This window comes from Branchiostoma floridae, chromosome 16 (genome assembly GCF_000003815.2).
Source record: "Branchiostoma floridae strain S238N-H82 chromosome 16, Bfl_VNyyK, whole genome shotgun sequence".
NCBI lineage: Eukaryota > Metazoa > Chordata > Leptocardii > Amphioxiformes > Branchiostomatidae > Branchiostoma > Branchiostoma floridae.
This window is the reverse complement of record NC_049994.1, coordinates 1,747,233-1,767,614: the sequence shown is the minus strand read 5'-3', so window position 1 is coordinate 1,767,614 and position 20,382 is coordinate 1,747,233. Positions and strand designations below refer to the sequence as shown.

The 20,382-nt window shown below is 41.3% G+C and overlaps 2 protein-coding genes across 2 annotated transcripts in view; one reads left to right on the top strand and one right to left on the bottom strand.

Annotated features, from left to right (window-relative positions):
• Positions 1 to 428: 428 nt before the first annotated feature.
• LOC118432728 (collagen alpha-2(IV) chain-like) lies at positions 429 to 7,545 on the top strand. Its single transcript, XM_035844338.1, has 11 exons — positions 429 to 564; positions 846 to 917; positions 2,072 to 2,179; positions 2,304 to 2,357; positions 2,721 to 2,819; positions 3,396 to 3,449; positions 3,732 to 3,818; positions 4,259 to 4,414; positions 5,148 to 5,261; positions 6,254 to 6,447; positions 7,035 to 7,545. The coding sequence occupies exons 3-11, from the start codon at positions 2,122 to 2,124 to the stop codon at positions 7,209 to 7,211; spliced, it is 993 nt and encodes a 330-aa protein (XP_035700231.1). The 5' UTR covers positions 429 to 564; positions 846 to 917; positions 2,072 to 2,121; the 3' UTR covers positions 7,212 to 7,545.
• A 2,637-nt stretch (positions 7,546 to 10,182) lies between these two features.
• Positions 10,183 to 20,382, bottom strand: part of LOC118403433 (organic cation transporter protein-like) — an 11,995-nt gene continuing 1,795 nt past the window's right edge. Inside the window, exons 3-11 of the mRNA XM_035802147.1 lie at positions 18,813 to 18,916; positions 16,488 to 16,684; positions 16,010 to 16,178; positions 14,863 to 15,007; positions 14,237 to 14,322; positions 13,118 to 13,332; positions 12,060 to 12,168; positions 11,044 to 11,253; positions 10,183 to 10,529 (exon numbers count right to left, since the gene is read on the bottom strand). Of these exons, the coding sequence (XP_035658040.1) occupies positions 10,454 to 10,529; positions 11,044 to 11,253; positions 12,060 to 12,168; positions 13,118 to 13,332; positions 14,237 to 14,322; positions 14,863 to 15,007; positions 16,010 to 16,178; positions 16,488 to 16,684; positions 18,813 to 18,916 (1,311 nt within the window). The 3' untranslated portion in view covers positions 10,183 to 10,453. The remainder of the gene's footprint in view (positions 10,530 to 11,043; positions 11,254 to 12,059; positions 12,169 to 13,117; positions 13,333 to 14,236; positions 14,323 to 14,862; positions 15,008 to 16,009; positions 16,179 to 16,487; positions 16,685 to 18,812; positions 18,917 to 20,382) is intronic.

Below are 20,382 nucleotides of genomic sequence, written 5' to 3'. Positions count from 1 at the left end.
TATGAAAACCACAGCGGAGGTAGTGGAACTGTAGCCGTCACACAAACAGTAACAGTATCAAGGCACAAATTGGAGCCGACCGACGAAAAATCGCAATCCAACTTACACAGTCTCAAAACTGGTGTATTTCTCTACCATTCACTACAGAGTCCACCTCGCTGTTGTGTACGAAATAATAAATACGGACCTTTAAAGTACTGTGATGCATTACTTATTGAAATACACGAACTTCTGTTACCTGCGACCTTTACGGAATAACACCAATCACTTCCTGCCAAGCTGCAAGACCAGCCTTGTACCAATAACCTTCCCATCTTGTCATATCTCAGATTGCACAATTCTTCTACCTCTTATTTGAAGAACCTATATTTGCTTATAGCAAGTATCACGCCTAATAATCAACGTGGAAGGATATGACCTAACAGTAACGTCATGACATAACGATTTTGTTAACTTCCCGATTGACTTTTTCTTCTGTTCACTACGTAAAGGGGAGTCGAGGTCCTCCTGGTGGCAGGGGATATCCGGGACCCACGGGCTCACCAGGACCAAAGGGGGCAAAAGGTATGGTGTTGATGTCATAGATGTGTGTAATCATAACTTAATAACTTAACGAAGCACAAAAGGCATTAGTTAATTACCTGTAGGAAAACTCCCTACTTGTATTAGTCAATTGCACAGTGGTTAAATACAGGGACTGTTTTCACTTGTTTAGATACATATAGTTGTCTTAGTTTGAGCGAAGTAGTATACTATTAGGTTTGACGTTGGTATACGGTTTAAGATGACGAAGACACCTTTGTACTCAAAATCGCAATGCTGAGGAATATTCCTACTTCTGACAGGTGACCGAGGGTTCGTTGGCCAAACGGGAGCCATTGGCCCGAAGGGAATCAAGGGAGACAATGGAGCACAAGGTACGCAATTTTATTTTATTTCTTTTATCAATTCTTTCATCTTCTCTCTCCCTCCCTCTGTCGATGAATCACAAACTCACATCATCTCTTTTCACCTCATTCTATTCTTGTCTCATCTCTCTCTCTATCTATCTCTCTCTCTCTCTGTCTCCCTATCCTCGAAATAAAGTCAAGTCATGTCTCTCTCTTTATGCATATCTATCTATCCATCTACATACACACACACACACACACACACACACACACACACACACACACACACAGATAGATACAAACATACATACATATACATATACATATACATATACATATACATATACTTATACATATACTTATACATATACATATATATATATTGGTTGGCCCGAAGTTCTTTGCCCACATATGTTTGACAATGTCGTGGCTGATTCAAAGAAACGTCGAACTTGGCTATGGGTACCAAAAACAGTCATCATTGTGTCAATCACTGGCACAATGTCCTAGCTATACCTTACATTACCTTTGCCTAGATGGTTATATTTCTGGTGCCGGGAGTCGGTTCGTTTATACCCCTGTCACATTATCGACGATCTTCGGGCATATCGCTGGTAAGCCGATTTAAAGATCGACAGAGGGTTGCTCGTATTTTTCACCTGAAAACCGCCCTTGTCACATATAAGCCATACTTTGCACCTTGTACAATTGTTGTGAAATACATTTATTATCATAAGCTAGGCTCTGGCGATTGTCGCAGACTCGTCGTCCGGTCGATTTGGGGCAAGTTGGTAGGCTTTGAACATTAAGAAATATGTTCGTATAGGCGTGCTATGGCCGTCACTTTCAAGCGATAGATAGCTCTTGTTCTGTAAGGCCTTACAAAAATCGTCCCACATACCACGAAGGTTACAAAAAAATAGCATGAGCATCCATTTAAACATATTGTTCACAAACACACACACATACATACATACATACTCCAGTAGAGCACCATATGATTCATATATGATGCCTATTATCTAACTTGACCAACACCTACCCACCTTACATATCAATGAACATTTTCCCGAGTTATGCACACATACATCTACAGCTATGTCACCATAACAAAACCGAAAACAGATTAACCTTCCTGGCGAAGATAATGATGAGCGTAAACTATTGACACTTTTCCGCAGGTATCCAGGGGCCTCCCGGTCAGAAGGGGATACAGGGACCACCGGGGAACATGGGGCCGAAAGGAGGCTTGGGAGACCGCGGCACCAAGGGAGATATTGGACTGATAGGTGTGTGCATATATACTATCCTGTCTCTCACTTTAAGTCCAACAAATGCTTGAAACAGTAGAGTCCTTGGGCGGGAAAGAAAGTTAAAAAATTAATGTCTTTTGATTTTTGTTTTAAAAATCAGGTCCGAAGGGCGAGCCTGGCATCGTGGGAGCAAAGGGCGACATGGGAGAAAAAGGTAAGTTTGTGTTTCATATTGGACTATCTGAAACTTGACTTAACCTTATCTACGTAAGAATTTAGGGTTTAGTCATTGACAAGAGACAGTGAATACTACCTGAATCGGTTGACCGGTTCGCAAATTTACCCAGGTTCTTGAGTAGCTGATTTTGTTCTGAGTTTTCTTTGTGTGTTCCACCGTCTCAGTCACTAACAAAAGGTATTGGTTGTTACCTGAAACGTCCGACCATTTTCAAAAACTACCCAGTAGCTTAAAGATTTGTTATCTAGTGAATATTATTACCTGGTTGTGTAATCTTCTTTGGCGTATCAAAAGATCACCGATTTGCTATTGCATATGCCCTAATTGTTCTGCCACCAGGAGCCCAGGGCGTGCCCGGACAGGACGGTCCAGTCGGCCCTCCTGGAGCGAAAGGTGACACCGGACCAATCGGAGAACAAGGCCCTGTTGGGCCGCCAGGTAGATACATTCACACCACACTAACGTGACGGTCTTGCATTCCGATTGACTAAGATGCATATATATTCTTATCCTTGTTGGTCATGTATCATTTTTTCAGTAACGTCGGTGATATATGCCGAATACTGATTGGTCAGCATGCATACCTACTGTACTGATTGGTCACCGTATCCTGCCTTCAGTGACGTCTTTGTAAAATACTAAATACTGATATATCAACATGCTGATATGTCAACATGCCCAACCTGATTGGTCGCTATTTGACCAGCATGCTAACTTGTTCTTACCTTGATTGGTAACTGTATCCGGTCTTCAGTGAAGTCGTTAAAATTTGATCAGTCATTTCATTTCATTTCATATCATATTTTTTTTACTCCGACCGATACATTTTGTGAAAGATGTACATTTTATGCGAAAACAGTAGTTCTGAATTACACACTGGCAAACATTCTTTTGTCAAAGCAAGCTGCAGTACATTCTATCGATGAATTCTCATTAGTCTCAAACCATTGGTTGTCTCCTCCTCGCTTGAATTTACTCATTATAACTGATATTGAGACTTTACTATTTTCTCAGGAGCAAAGGGTGAAGTTGGACCACAGGGCATTAAAGGTCTGAAAGGGGATATAGGTAAGGAATTAATGATATTGTTATATCTGCATGCCCGAAGGCTTATTGTGCGGGTACTTTTATTCGTGCACACAGATACAGTAACGTGAAAAGATTAAAAAATATTTAGTCTACAGATCTATCTGATGTTTCAACGTACATTGGAGTGCTGGACCTGTTATTTACGGACAATTGGTAATGAATCTTTTCAAATCTTTGATGATATGTGAGTTGCAATAATACTTTGTAGAAACAGAATACTTGTACTTGGACCGGATGTTTATGATCATGCTAACCCTGCAGGTGCGGGACCTGTTATCATCTTCTACCCCATATCTCTGATTGGAGGACCGGGGTCCACCGATGGGAATACAGACACTGGTCAGCCAGGTAACACTATTCTTCCTCATAGGTCGATGAAGATTAGACATCCAGGTAATAAGGTATGCCCAAAAGCAGTTACTCAAGCAACTGGATATTAATATGGCCGTTTCCAAAATCATTTCCAGTTGCTTGAGTAACTGCTATTTGGCGTATATTATTCCTTATGACCATGGACCAATTTGTTTTGACCTAAACAAGTGATTACTTTTTAAGGTTAAATCCACTTTTTAAGATAAACACACCAGATTTTTTATAGCTATCAGTCCATCTTTGTCACGGAGTGACCTAGTTCTCGCGAGAGTTGCGAGAACTTGGTCGAGACTGCGTGGGATCTTCTGCAAGGAGGCGGGGTAAGGGATGGTAGCCATCGAAAATTTGGTACGTGTGTTTACCATTGAAAAGTAGTCACTGCTTGGTGAAAATTCACATGTATTCCACATATCCAGGTCAGCTGCCACCCCGATCCCTGACTGTGGTCCTCATCACCATTCACAGTCAGACACAAGACTACCCACAATGCCTGCCTGGACTCAACCCGCTCCTCCAGGGCTTCAGTCTGGTGCAACTGGGCGGAACCGGTATCACCGGGGGACAGGACCTCGGTCAGTCGACTTTAAAACGTTACATCATTTTTTTTATGTACACATTCAAGAAGGTAAATATTATAGATGAACTAACTTAAACTGACCAACACCGAATTGATTGGGACTTACCCCCAATTTTTGACCGACTCCCCAGCCTTGTTCACGGAATGGACAAGTCTACTGTAGCATTTGAATGTCTTGAATGTAGAATTATTATTTTAATGGCTTTATTCAATGCTCCAGTTTCTTAGCGTATTAATGTAACATGTAATGTATATATACATTAATGAAGGTTAGACATAATGTATGTATACGTATTTATTTGTGGATCACAAAACCAACCTACTGCTGCCTGTGGTCCACGGGTATCATATTGTTTTGCGATTCTAATAAATCAAATCAAATCCAAGAATCTTGTTATCCAGAATTTCTCATATGCGACGAAATATTTCTTGGATGTTTCTCCACCCTTTTTTTGCTACGTGTGCAGAGGAGGCCAGTCTTCTTTCCCAGAATTCTTCAATATACATCCATCAATACGCTTCCCAGATGACTTACTGTGACCCACAATCATAAGGATTTGTTATGCTACCTTTGAAAATACAAAACCTGGTTCAATATTATCAGTCAATTTGTATTTTCTTGAAATGTCAACATACGTAAGTAATCCATGAGAATGTCTATTTCTTAAAACTTTTTTTGCAACTTTAGAAATCGTTGAGTGTGTAAGTCATTTTTCTCGTTATTCCAGGTTCTCTCGGTTCCTGCCTGACTCGGTTCAGTACCCACCCCTTCATGCAGTGTCAGGACGGGAACCTGTGTAACGACGAGTCCGCACAGGAGACAACCCTCTGGCTTGCCGCAGGTATGTCTGAAAAAAAAGGATTATCAAAAAGTACAGTATGTCTGGTCGGCCTATATTCTTTTGTCAACTTCGTAGCAAATTTATATCATCATCAATCAATCAAACAATCTTTCGCATGCATCATATGTTGATGCGTGGCGGCTACAGACAGTTCAGACAGTTCTCGCCACGTTGTTCTACACTGGGCGTGGACAGTCCAGTCGGATCATTGCTTATAGAATATTCTTCTTTCATCAGTCGAAAACCTGATAAAATGTTACATCTTTATTTGCTTTATGACAGACAAGAGCAAAGTAACGCTTCACACAATTGATTTACGTTTACTTAGTAACTTATCAACTTATTAAAGTGTCACATACTATAGCTAAGAATACGAGGTTAAGGTAGCCTTTTGAAGCCGTAGTGTTAGTGTTGAAAATATCCACTGTGTCTCGAGCATGTGGTGTAGGAAGGCGGAGCCCAGCCCTCTCCTTCCACTGCCTCTTACCTCCCCAACCGAAGGTTCACATTTCTTACACCTGGGTGGAGTGGGGAAAGTTGTTCCCAAAGGCACTACGTCAGTGGCATGTCAGGGGTTCAAACTTATGACCCCTGGTTTCCGGGCCAAACACTCTAACTGTCACACCAACTCTACGCCACGAAAACAATTCATGACATTTGTTTATGCAATTGTGACATATATTCTTTTTCTTCTATTTGCTTTTGGACAGACGATGACAATATGGCACTGCACTCAATTTTTGTAACTTATATTAGCAGTGCCACATACACGGTACAGACAGAAGGTAAAGGTAGTATTTCATCTCCCCAAACAAAGTCAGGTACCCATTTTTACACCTGGTTCAAGTGAGGAAGGTCGTGTAAAGTGCCTTTCCCAAGGACACATCGTCGGGGCACGGCGGGGATCGAACTCCGGACCTATAGATTCCGAGCCGAACGCTCTATCAGTTACGCCACGCCCGATGCCACATACATTCCTTCTCTTGCCACAGAAAACGGGCTGCCTCCCTTGGTGGCGGGCCAGTCCGCTCCCAGTGAGGAGGCTGTGATGTCTGCCCTGAGCCGCTGTGTGGTGTGCAGCACTCACGTGCCGGTACAGCAGCACGCCATCCACAGTCAGACCAGCGCCATCCCCGACTGTAGCCTCGGGTGGACCAGTCTGTGGACCGGCTACAGCTTCGTTCCGGTACGCTATCTCTAATTCTCCGACAAAACATAGGTATTGTAAATTATTGTAATACGTGTATGTATATACCATATTGTTTTTTCATCTGTATGAGCCCTGGAAGATTAGCTCAATCTGAGCTAAAGGGTATTTCAATAAACTACTAAACCAATATATATATATATATATATATATATATATTGTGACTTTATTACACAATAGGTCATTTCGTCATAACGCTAGAGGCTACTGGTCTCGTGCGATCCGCCATCTTGTCTGCCATTTATGTTTGTTCTTTAAGTTGTGTATTATAAATGCTTCTATGGATTGTCTTGATATTTTATTTAGGAGTAGGAATCAAGGAAATTAAACTAGTGCTCACGACTGGAAGTTAGCTGTGAGAAACTTTCACCTGGCATCCGCCATGGTTTCTCCAGCTCCGAAATTATCAAATTTTGCCCCTACAAGCTTTCTACAGTACTGTATTTTGAGTGGTAGAAAGCTTTTGGACCTCATAGGAAGTAGTGTACGTTCGGCCCCCTTGAGGCTTTTTTTGAATACGAGACTAGGCTTGGTTTTTTACACCATGATGTCCATTTCCTCCCCAGCACACCTCCCAGGCAGGTGCCGGCGGTGCGTCATCAGCAGCTCGGGGAGCTGCCTGCAGTCCTACCGGGAACACCCGCTCATCGGCTGTAACAGCAGCACGGGGATCTGTGAGGAGCCGCAGGACCAGTCGTCAGTCTGGCTGCAGGTGGCTCCTGGTGCGGGCGGCTCCGCGGTGACCACCACTGCACCAGCCGGAGTCAGCCGCTGTAGGGTCTGTCAGTTCAACGGGAACTGAAGGAAACACAATTGTCACTGTTCCGGATCAAAATTTAAGTGTAGGAAATGCCAACACAAAACATTGTACCTAACCAAAGTCAAGGAAAGAATAATGTACTGTATTAGTGACTTCAAGTTATGCAAATAGATTCCATGACTTGGTGAGCAGAGGATTACAATGCGTAGAAAGTCCGTGTCATCCTAGCCTACATAGCAGGCTCTGTAGGGCCTTTTTTGGCTCATAATACACTTTTGCTGGTCTATTCTTTTTGTACTGGGTCGCTGATTGCTGGCCTTTTCTGACTGCCGTTTCCATGCATGCTCGGCAGGTCCGGCAGTCAGAAAAGGCCAGCATTCAGCGACCCAGTACAAAAAGAAAGGGCTAGCAAAAGTGTATTATGAGCCAAAAAAAGGCCCTAGAGAGCCTGCTATGGCGGCTAATGCCCCCATCTCTGCTGATGGATGGTTGTAAAGCTCTGATGAAGGTGGCTTCTTTGATTCTTCTTGCAAAAGTCCGAAAATTTTAGTAAGTCCATTATTGTGTGTAGGCAATTACAGTTTAACTTGGATCCAGATTTATTTCTACCAATATTGAAAAGTGAAAATGGTCTTTATATTTTCACCGTGATGATTTATGACAACAGTGACGAAATCATAATCCAACATATTAGAAACAAATTTCTTGTTAGTTACATTGTCTGAAATATTAATTAGAAAAATAATCAGATTAATCAGAAAAAAAGTTTCAAATCTTCCTCATCTGATGCATTTCTCTTTTTGGACAATACTGAATAACTATATGATTGGATCCCATTAAGTATGAAGAAAAAGAAATTAATGTAGTGCGTGGTAGACTCTGATACATTTGGTGTCGATAAATGTAATAACTGAAAAGATAAAATACAAGACTTTTATACTATATCTCGCAAAATGTAAAACAGCATTCCAGGGTTTCGCCGTTTGCCCTTTTCTGTTTTGCACAATATTCATGATGGTAACTTATACTTTTTTGAGCTGAATCATATTTTAATTGAATATTGCGGAAATAACTGCAACAATGTAACAAACATATGTGCTTTTTCTCTCTCCGAGCTTCTACCACTTTCAACAGTGCCTTAACGTTTTTGATATACTTTCCATTTCTACAAGCATTTTCTTCATAACTGACATAAAAGATATCTTGTGCCCAACTAATTACACATTTCTTTGAATCTTGTCCAGAAATTATGAAACGGTTGTGTTTCTGTATTAACCTATAACTTATAACATATTTTTCATGTAATCTAAGAAATGGTTTGCCAACTTTTAATACACCGTAGATTGAGACACATATCAATGAGGAGTTAGTGTTGGTTTCGGGTGGCTTACTACGTTGTGTGTATTTGTGACAGCCAAATATCGACATATGTGTGAAACATTTAACAGGATTTGTCTATTATGTATGTGTGCTATTCTACCTCGAATCTTAGAGACGTGTTTTGAAAGAACGGGAGGAACTTTGAGTGACTCAGTTGGTATATTTTCTGTTCAATAAAAAAATTCTCTGATCGATTCTCATCGTTCTATGATTAGAATCATGCCTCGTGCTAACTGACTTATACATTGTGCCATCCCACAGGGCCCCACCCTTCAGGACCCCATCCTACGAGGACCCACTCTATAGGACCCCACCCTGCTGGGCCCTACCATACAGGACCCAACCTACATGACCCCGCCCTACAGGGCCCTACCCTACATGGCACATACAACAGGACCTACCCTAAAGGGACCCATCCTACAGGGCTATACCCTACAGGGCTCATGCTACAGGACCCACCCTATAGGGACCCACCCTACAGGACCCATCATACAGGGCCTTACACTACAGGGCACATGAATTAGGACCCACCCTATAGGGACCCACTCTACAGGACCCATCATACAGGGCCATACCCTACAGGGCACATGTTACAGGGCCCACCCTATAGGGACCCACTCTACAGGACCCATCCTACAGGGCCATACCCTACAGGGCACATGCTACAGGGCCCACCCTATAGGGACCCACCGTACAGGACCCATCCTACAGGGCTATACCCTACAGGGCACATGCTACAGGGCCCACCCTATAGGGACCCACTCTACAGGACCCATCCTACAGGGCCTTACAATACAGGGCACATGAATTAGGACCCACCTTATAGGGACCCACTCTACAGGACCCATCCCACAGCGCACATCCTACAGGGCCTTACTCTACAGGGCATATGCTACAGGACCCACCCTATAGGAACCCACCCTACAGGACCCATCCTACAGGGCCATACCCTACAGGGCACATGCTACAGGACCCACCCTATAGAGACCCACCGTACAGGACCCATCCTATAGGGCCATACTCTACAGGGCACATCCTACAGGGCCCTACCTATTTGTAGAAAACGAAGTATGTTAAAAAATTAAAGATTGCCCATCCAATATGGCGGACATTTTCTGACGTCAGATTGACTTCAGTGCCTCTGTCATTGGCAACAGAAGACTTGGCAGACTTCGATTAGACACCCTATTTGTAGTAAAGTTTTGTTTAATACTTTTACGTATAAAGGAAATGCCATATTTAGACGCCCAAAAGAAATTACATTATGACGTCATAACTGTGTCACATTACTTTATAACGATACCAAAATCGCAGAGTAGATAAAACTGAATAGTACATCATCCCTTGCAAATTTGATGATCGTAACCCCAGGAATCTCAAAAAGCCCAGTCTAGATAGAGTTAAATATAAGGCCACAGCAAGGAAATCTTATGGATGAAATCCTCTGCAGACTGCAAATTAAATGCAAGTGGGCAAAAAACAAGATGGGCAAAGAAAAAATAAGACGACCAGTGTTCAAAGTATATATCATTATGGTAAAAACAAAAATAGAATCGACGAAGCAAAGCCAACAAGCCATATATTTCTTTATTCAAGAGCTCGAGGTGCACAAAGCGACAATAGAGTCGAAGGCTGGTATCACTTACCAACTTGACAATAACCGTCATGACCATCACATTGGTTTCACTTTTGCTATCCATGCCAAAGTCGACTCCAAAAACAAAGTGGCAAAAGAACAAAAAATCTATCGTCCGGTGTACAATAACCTATGTGTTTGACTATTCATTTTACCCTCGAGACAACTTAGATTTCATGACGAAGGAATTACCCATATGATTTCGCTCTTCATTGTGGTTCCAACATTTCAAAATCTGATTCGACATCGTTTTCGGGCATGTGTTGCTCGTTGGTCCTCCGTCGTCTGCAAAACAAAATATGCTGTTCTAACGTAGGTTTCTTTTTTAACCCAACACTTACGAGCTCTAGTGTATACGCAAACACACTGGAGTGGAGCAAAAAATGATTTTGAAAACTCGGGCCTATAATCAAAAGTCGACTGATAAAGATACAGATACATTAGCAGATAGGAATGCTTTGAAACAAATTCAACATGCCAATATGTTACAAGATATTGCCTGTATAGAGTTTAGTTTGAAATGAAATCTAAATTCATAATCTTAATATGTGCCAAAGGATAAACGTAAACTTTCAACTGTTGTTTTTCAATTTGACATAAGTACCTACATCCATGTATTAAAGGATATATGTGTTACACATAAATTTGTCTTTCTTATATGGGTCAGTTTAGATATATAGGCTATATTATGTTATTGACCCGCCTGTTCCTCGGTACTTATGGTGTAATAAGGAATAATCATTCGCTATGACTACCAAATAAAACTACGGAGTGAGCTAAGATAGGAATGGAACCGTACCTGCCGAAGTGTTCAGCCTCCTCCATGGTCTGAGGCAGAGGTAGTCCAAGTGTCTCCGGTAAGAGGAGTGCCAGCGCCCCGGCGAGACAGGCGGGAGCGCCGAGAATGATGAGCGGTAACGGTCCCCACACGTCCTTCAGAAGGGCGATGAAAGGGGACGCGATACCCCCACAGCGAGACCACAGCACAGACACGCCAACGCCGACGTTTCTAAACAAGAGTTGCAATCAAAAAAGACATTGCTATGGCGACGTGGTTGGTGATGGTGTTTTCATCTCTATTGTTCCCTGACCGTGGTACTGAAAGGTGGTTCTAATCATATATGATCGGTATTTCGACTGAAATGGGAAGATAATTACATTTCCTTTTGGACAATTATAGGAAATGTAGTTGAGATGACCGTACTATGCAATCAAGAACTTAGAGGGATACAATTTTCATATCTGTATATAAGATAGTGAGGCGTAACCAAAAAGGCAAAAAAGATATCTGATATCAAAACTACTTATTGAAATTCGGTTTCAAGTCTCTTTTGGCATATGTTGGCATTTGGGTTTAGGTCATTTGTTATTAAACTTATAAATCTTATAATTTGAGACAAAGAATGAATATCTGTGTCCTTGTTTATGACCCGCAAAGTTTAAAAGTCGCAAGATAGATTTAAAAGTTGGAATAGTCTACTCTTGAATGAGGTCAAATTAACAGTAAGGAACGTGGAGATTTTTAGCGGGTACCTTTATTTTTGAAATGACCCATACTGCTGGGGGTGCCCTTGGAAAAGTTCACTTTTGCATGTCAGGGGTGTGCTATATTTTTCTAGTTCATCATGGACTTACACAAGTGTCTCAACTCAACTATTACGTCAATACTTTTTCTGTTTGATGGGGGAATAAAAAACCCATAGATGCTCGACAAAATGATAGGTAGAATTCGTGCAGTATCACGTTCGCGATGTCAATAATTTTAAAAAGAATACTGTGTACAAGAAGTGTGCTAGAAATTGAAAGCACAATTACCTAACGACAGTAGGGTAGAGTTCTCCAGTCCAGATATAGATGATGTTGAAGGCTCCAGCGGCCCCAAACTTTCCAATCAGGACAAGAGTGATCGTCAGTGGAGATAGATCTGCACCATGAATATACAGCATGTTGCCAATTATTGAGCAGCACGTTAAAATAGAAAGAAGACTCAACGTAGCCAACACTTTGAAGAAATTGTGATAAAATTTACGACTGATTCACAGAATGGAATAGTCTACCTAATGTAATTTCGGAACGTAACGTTAGAGACACGTGACTGAACCGCAGGTAAGTGGCAAATAACCTATATCATTCCTCATTATCTGTTCTTGAAAATTCATAGTCTTGAAAATTTATTTTATTAATATTGTCAAAGCCATGTGATTTGAAAGGTTCCTCCTCAACTGCTATGCGATCAACAGCTTTGCTACATCACAATTTTCCGTTCACAATCCTATCCACTATTACTTTAACGTATAACTTTATCGATATCGAACGTTAAGGATGTCTCTGTAGGTCCAATTGGTAGCGGCCTTACAGTTGAACTCCAGGTTCCAACTAGTAGGTAACTGAGAGACCCCGATTCGAATCTGGAGAAGTTCATCCTGGTTGGGGCTGCACCATCTTTCGGATGGGACGTAAAAGGGACGGGGGTCTGTGTTCGATAAAGCTAAGAGCACAACCCGCCGTACGTGCAATTTGTCCGTACGTTATTTGGGGGAGGCAACCTCTTTCTGAAAACGTTCAGACTGCACAGGACGAGGAGGGGGTGAATCTGCAGCCCACTGGCACAAAACGTTTTGCATGCACGTAAAGTTCTACGGCGTGTCAAAATCCGAGTCGAGTTCGTACGTACGGAGGCATTACTTACCACTTCCGGATCCCAAATGATTGCCCACGTTTTGGCACGTAGACAGCACGTATCTGCACGTACGGCAGGCTGTGCCCTTAGCTTAAGGCGCCTGAAGCACGTTATCGTTACAGCAGCCTCATTACAACGACGGGTACCTGCTGGATGTACATGTATTGCATAGTGAATGATATGTTATATTCACGTTTAGGTATGAAGGCTGCAGCGACACACGCCACTCCTCCCACCACCATGTACAACATGTGCGGCACTCGGCGTCCGAGCCTGTCAATCACGAGATATGACGTCAGATAGCCAGGTACTTCCACCACGCCGACCAGGAAAAAGTTAACATAGTCGTCTCCGGCCAGGTCCCCGGTGCTGAGGGACAGGCCGTAGTACATGATGGTCACAGCAAACCTATGGGTAAAGGAGACCATCAAGTACATGATTAATGACCCGCCCCGAGGTGTATATGGTGTCATAACTTGAGTGTAGATACTGGTAAGCTAAGATTTTATAAGACCTGTAAAACAGCACATAGTATGGAAAAATACTTAGAATTAGATAATTTTTATTTACGCTCGGCATTCAGCAAAATTAGAATTAGTTCCCACCCTCTCGAAATTGAGAGAGGGCGGTACAAGAGGCTACCCGTGTGTGAAAGAACGTGCAAACAATGTACGTCAAACGTGGTGGAAGACGAACCACATTTTATGTCAAACTGCTCTTTCTATAATCAAAAAAAGAAAAGAGCTGTTCAAAGAGGCCATTAAATTCCACCCAAACATTCAATGACAAAAAGAAAACAATTCTCCTTGAAAACAAACCCACACATAATAGAAAAGGTGGGATCTTTCGTCTTCCACTGTCTTCAAAAAAGGAGTTTAATCCAATAACCCAGGATCTAGAGTTAGCTTTACTAGTTTTAAACTAGAGTACTAGACACTTGTGACATTGTATTTTACACTGTTTGAATCTTGTATGTTACCTGCAATTAGCCCACGGGCAAGAATTTGCAATAAACTTGTTATAATGATACGATGAATTAGAATTCAATGTAAAGAGATATACAACAAGAATGTAATCTCTCGTGATTAGGCGAAGGCAAAACCAAACAGTTCAAGAATCAGCAAAATGCTTTGCAATAAGTACATGACTGCGAATAAAAATATTACATTACATTAAACAAAAGGAAAAAGGATAAAGAAGATAATAAAATACGCACAATGAATTAAGTTCAGAGCATCATTGCACCAAACGTTAAGTAATTTTAGATAATAATCATTTCTGTCTCCTATTTATTGTATTGTTGCAAACTTACCAGTTGAAGAATATCAGAGTGGATTTCTTCATCATGTTGGGAGTACGCACAAGATCCAGGGCGCTATGCTGGCCTCGAGTCATCGTCTACAGGGCAACATCAACATGTCAACAAAACAAACCGGTCTGCACCAAGCCCTTACATGGGGCAATGGATAGTAGACTTCGCCAAGAAAGGGAATGATAGGCCAGGAGATTAAATCCGCGGAAAGGTTACACTTTCTGTGAATTCTCCATTCCAAGGTTTCAAGCTCTACTCCTCTGGTCGACTAACGCCTCTGGCGTGTTATCTATCCGGTTGGCCAATTTCCACTATTTTTCTAGCGACCTGAAGTGTATGGCAGAGATTACCCTTAGAGAGGCTGGATGTATCCTTCTCTTGGAATGAATCTCCTGGCCAATTAGTCCCATTTTTAAATAGCTAGGTACTGCTAGGTACTCATTTCGACTTGAACGAAGTAAGCAATGAGCCTTTCCCAAGAGCAGAAGATCGAAAACATATCAACGGATTCGAGCCCATGGCTTCTGGGTTGTTGGCCAACACCCTGCCTTCACGCCACACGGCAGTATGTGCAAACATATATCTGTTGATGTTGATATTTCTACTATAGCAGACAGACTGTTTGCCAAAGTGACTACCTGTGTCTTATTTTCTAGACGTATATCAGAAGGTAGAGTCTTCCCGTTTCTCTTGGCCATCAGCTGAATGATGTCCATCGCCTCTTCTAACCTCCCTCTAGCGATCAGCCATCGTGGAGACTCTGGTACCAACCTAGGGGTACAAAAGAGAGAGTAACAAAAATATTGTTATTTGGCAGTTTTTAAAACACTAAAGAATGGACTGGCCTGCCTATTGCCAGCACCCAAGCGTTGGCTCACGACAGAGAGAGATGGAGGGAGGCAGTGTGCTCAGCAGCTAAGCACCCCCACGACCACCCCCGGCCAAGGGACCGGTAAGCGGTAAACCATAGTAGTGTTGATGACAGAAACAATGACTGCGCGACATTGAAAAGTGTTATCCTAAATATAACGTGCAGCAACAGTCAGAGATTCGATTTTTTCTCTCTCGTACAACCCACGTGTTATCGCATGCCATTACCTACATGGAAATAAATCATGGTTGCTGCCCGGCCATGGTGCCCGGGGATATGTAATTTGAGTCCAGAGAAATGTTACCAATCTACACTTATTGACGTTACATTATATGATCGTCGCCATATTCGATATTGACTTGCTTGGCATCCTGGGAAATATGACACCTACCACAAGAGGTTGCGTTGGTATTTTCTTAGTCCTTTGTGTCGCTGAGCAGCAATGTAATATTTAGGATGGAATTTTTAATTACTTCTTGTAGATATGAGGTTTCCGTAATTCTTGTTTTATAGATCAAATTACTCATTTTATCAATTGCCTCTAATGTTGGAAACTTGATTTTGTTGCTTATTGGACTTCTTCTTATCTAAAGAGAACATTTGTGATGCCGTATGCCGAATTCGCGAAACGAGCGATACGTCAAATCATGTCAGTTTGTCCCTGTTCAAACTCAGCAAAATCTATGCGAATAGCTTTCAACTCAAATATAGCTTGCGTTGAAGCCTGACACACCTACGGGACGCTGCCAGTTAACTCCATTTTAACAAAACTCGGCTGTGGATTAGATAACTTCGAATCAATCCCGAATAGAGCTGTTCACATTCACAAAAATAACGATCCGAATTGGTCCTTTCAGCGAATTGCTTGCTTGCCGTGTGTGAAGAGGAACTTTGACGCTCACCACCACGACAAGATGCAGACAGCGCTGGGCAGTGTGATGGCGAGCTGCAGGAAGGTCCATTCCCGAATGGCGTAGGCCAGACCAGCTAACACCATGATGGCAGCTCCAAAGGCCAGCTCTATCACACTTCCGGCTAACGCACGCTTCGAAGGTCCGACAATCTCCTGTCCTGGTGAATGAAAAAAATATATACAGATTTCCTTTTATGTGTAATACAGCTGCAGCCTATAGACGAATTCCATTCATGATAACACAGAATATATTAGATTCTCGTAGAAATGCGAATGAGACATCGGAAAAAACTCCCGACTGACCCTACCAAAAATGCCGGCCCTACATCTTTTTAGCCATCCGCTGGTAAGGGAGATAAACTTTTTTTGCCCGGCATCTGAGTGCCAAAATTAAGAAGACTTCATGCATTGTACATTCTAGACTTAAGACAGTTGATGTTAGAATGTGTCGGAAATATTGTACTTACCAATAACAAAAGCGATCATGAAGACAGGGTAGGCGCAGGCTCCCACCAGGAACCTTAGAAACACGAACGTGACGTAGCTGTGGGTGAAGGCGTTCGCCACGCCGAATATTACTTGAAGACTCAACACTCTGAAGAACGTCCATTTTCTCCCAAACCTAGAACAACAATTGAGAAATTGGAAATCTGGCCATTCATTGCTAGCCCCCAAAACACATTTTGCAATTTTTGGCTTCATTTATGTGGATCTGAATTAGTGCATAAAATCACTACTCTTCCTCGAGTCCAGTCATTTGAATTAGAATGATCAAAATGAATAAACTGAAATAACACAAAACTCAGATAAGGTGAACTCAAAATCAGAGTCGAAGTAGTCAGAGGTCGAGACAAAAAAGATACAAAATCAGGTAATTTGCAATTGAAGTATAGAGACGAGATTGTATGAAATTACATATGACTAGATGCTAATACCAGATCATAATGTAAGGTAAGTATGTGACCATCTGAACGTAAATATAATTCATGAATGACTAGATTAGACTCAACGTAAAACTAAGGGCGAAAGCCACCGTACGTGCAAATACGAGCTGTCTACGTGCCAAAACGTGGGCAATCTTTTGGTATCCGTTAAGGCCCCCTCTCACTAGACGTGCGATTGCTGCGTTCGTTCACTGCGGCACTGTTGTGTTAATTTCGCCGATTTTGTCTTGCACTCACACTGACGTGCGGCACTGTTGCGTTTCTAGACTAAATGAACATGTTATTGACAATTGCAGCGTTGTCAATTTATGAAAAATCACCGTAAAATGATGAGAATGCCCCAAAATGAGATTTATAATGAAAAGATTTCCCTTATGATAATGAATTATATGGTACATATGCTATAAATAACCTTGAAAGACTTTTACAGTAAAGGAAATGACCCAAATGAACGGACACGAACTATATACCAGATTTCACTCGATGTGTACGTTTTGCACCATGTAACGTTATGTGTAATTATGTATGTTTATATGTTTATTCACCAATTTTGCAAATTTCTAAAATGAAAATGTTTGATATTTCATGCTTTTTTTGTATGACGCTGAGTATTTTCATTGTCGGCGGATGGCTTGCCAGCCTATTGATGTCTAAGTCTATCATATTTGTAAAAAGTGAGAAAAATATGGCCCATGGGTCTGAATGACTGCAATTTTGTATTTTATCGGTGGCAGGCTACCAGCAATGATTAGCTTGTAACGTTATAGCGCAAACGCAAACTCGTTATCATCCAACATAAATAATTTCTTTTTGAACGTTGTACGATAACCTTTATCTCTACATCCGTAGGTTAATCGATAAACCAGTTACTTATTTTTTGTTTTCAAGTATAAAATACTGACCTACTTTCCATTAAATAAATCAAAAGATGTATTTTTAAGTTAACTCTGAATACGGATACAAGGTAAGTTTTCTGGAATTCGCAGTGTTTTAACTGGATCGAAAACCGCTGTAAAATTATTAGAAATGCATCTAAAATAGTTTTTCGGTGATAAAATGATGTTTACTTTTGATTCTTGGTGTAAAATAGGCAAAATATATCCTTGATACTGTTTGGGGCATGGTGGCGGCACTGTTGGGGCACCGTTGCGGCACTGTTGCGGCACTGTTGCGGCACTGTTGCGGCACTGTTGCGGCATCTTGCCACTTGCGTTATTTTTAAACTTTTTAAAAAACGTCGCGCTTGCTTGCGGCACTTCTAGGTTTGCTTGCGGCACCTCTAGGTTTGCTTGCGGCACCTCTAGGTTCCGTGGCGGTACATCTGCGTTTTCGAACGCAGCAATGCCGCAAGCGTGCCGCACGTCAAGTGAGAGGGGGCCTTAAGTGGTAAGTACTGCCTCCATACGAACTCGTAGGGAATCCGACGGATTTGGAAGCACGCAGACACGCCGTAGAACTTAACGTGCAGGCAAAACTTTGTGTGCCATGGGACAACCTTGTGCAACCGTGCGAGGGACGTGCGTTGACGTACTCCCTCCCTTGCCAGTCGTTCCCCACGTTTTCAGAAATACGTGGCGGACGTGGCCTCCCCCAAAAAACGTACGGACAAGCTCGGCGGGTTGTGCCTTTAGCTTAAGGAAGGTGCTCAAATGAAAACAAAACTTTACCACATTTCTTTTAATTCCATATAGACAAACTAATCAGTAATCACAAATAAACACATTACGTAATCATAAGACGTGCGTTTTAAAAAAATCCACTGCTGGAATATTGAAAACTAAGGCAGCTATTTACTACAAGTAACTTGCAGATTGTGTGCCTTGCTTGTTCGTTACACGATAAACCTACCTGTCTGATAGATCTCCAAAAAGAACCGATCCAAATAGCACCCCTACCATGAGAATGGACTGTGCCAAGTTGTTCAGCCATTTTCTCTGGCACACAAGGTCGAACTGCAAAACAAAGTTTAGCTTTAACTTTCTCCAAATGGCGACGGGAGACATTGTTCACATGCCTTTCGATGCTCTACGCCTTAACCCTCATCCGACCGGTACATTTTTACGACAAATCTGACCGTATGGGGTCATTTTTGACCCCATTTTGTTTTGCTCATAGACATATTTCTGCTGGCTTATTTTGTCATTTGTATGGATTTAATGTTTCACCAAGCTATGAAAAATATTTTGACAAGTTTTGATGGCAGTAATGTTTACTCATTATCATAATTTATGCAGAAAATAAGGAGAAACCATCTTTTGCTCTAAAAATCTACCATACTCCACTTACTTTAACAATGTTTTTGTCTTAGCAATTTTTAATCGATAAGTTTGATGCTACAAGAATGCTGATGGCATAATCATGTTTTTTGACAAAAAAAGATACAATATTTGTGAAAAGTAACGAATTTATTACTTAATTATGCACCATACTCTGTCACCTAAATACATACATACAATAACTCTTGTCTATTTTCCCGCAAAGATGTTTCTTGTAGGTTCCTTCTGCACATTCTGTCCGTATATTGTTTTTTTAATTAATTAGAAACATTTTCACTTTCATTAGCATAGGTAGTTAGTGCTCATTATCATAATTTATGCATAATGTCTAAAAACTGTGTTTTACACTAAAAAAACTATATTTCTTTCAAAATATTCGGTGTTTACTCATCTAAACAACTTTATCTTGTTGCTGTAATAGCAATGATGAGGAATGCCTGTTATTTTATTGAAATTTCTTGATATTTACGTAATTAATGATTCATAATTGGCTGGGGTCATTTTTGACCCCACCGAACCAGACACAAACTTTCAAGAATAGCTTATACAATAAAGGACAAAACTCAGTGAAAAATTGGTAGATGCTGTAAGACATGTATATTAACAAATTCATGGAAGGATTTTTTTCTCCGATGAAAAATTTGCTTTGGCAGATAAAAATATACGCCTGGGGTCAAAAATGACCCCATACGGTCGGATGAGGGTTAAAAGTGTTGTATTTTACTGGCACTAGTCCCGTTATCGCAATGCATACCCTGTCTGTTCCGAATTAAAATGGTACCTCATCTAAACTTACCAACCTTTTTCAAAGAACCATAATTATCATACATTGTGATAAAACATTGTGATAAAATGTGTTAAGGATATAGAATTAAGACCGGTACAAATGACGATAAAACTTTCCTGGTGAGAAGACTTTCTTTCAAATAGTATTCACCATTTTGCGCTAGTTCAGAATAAGATGGTCACGTGGCCCGAAAAACAACGGGTACACTGGTCACGTGAGGCGAGGCTGTGTTGTCATTTGAAAGTGTAGAAAAGAAAGCTTTCCAAGGACACAGAGCAACTGGCAAAGAAATAACGACCGATAATGATCCACCCAAATAACGTTTCCTTACTTTTCTTTTCGTGTTACTTTTAGA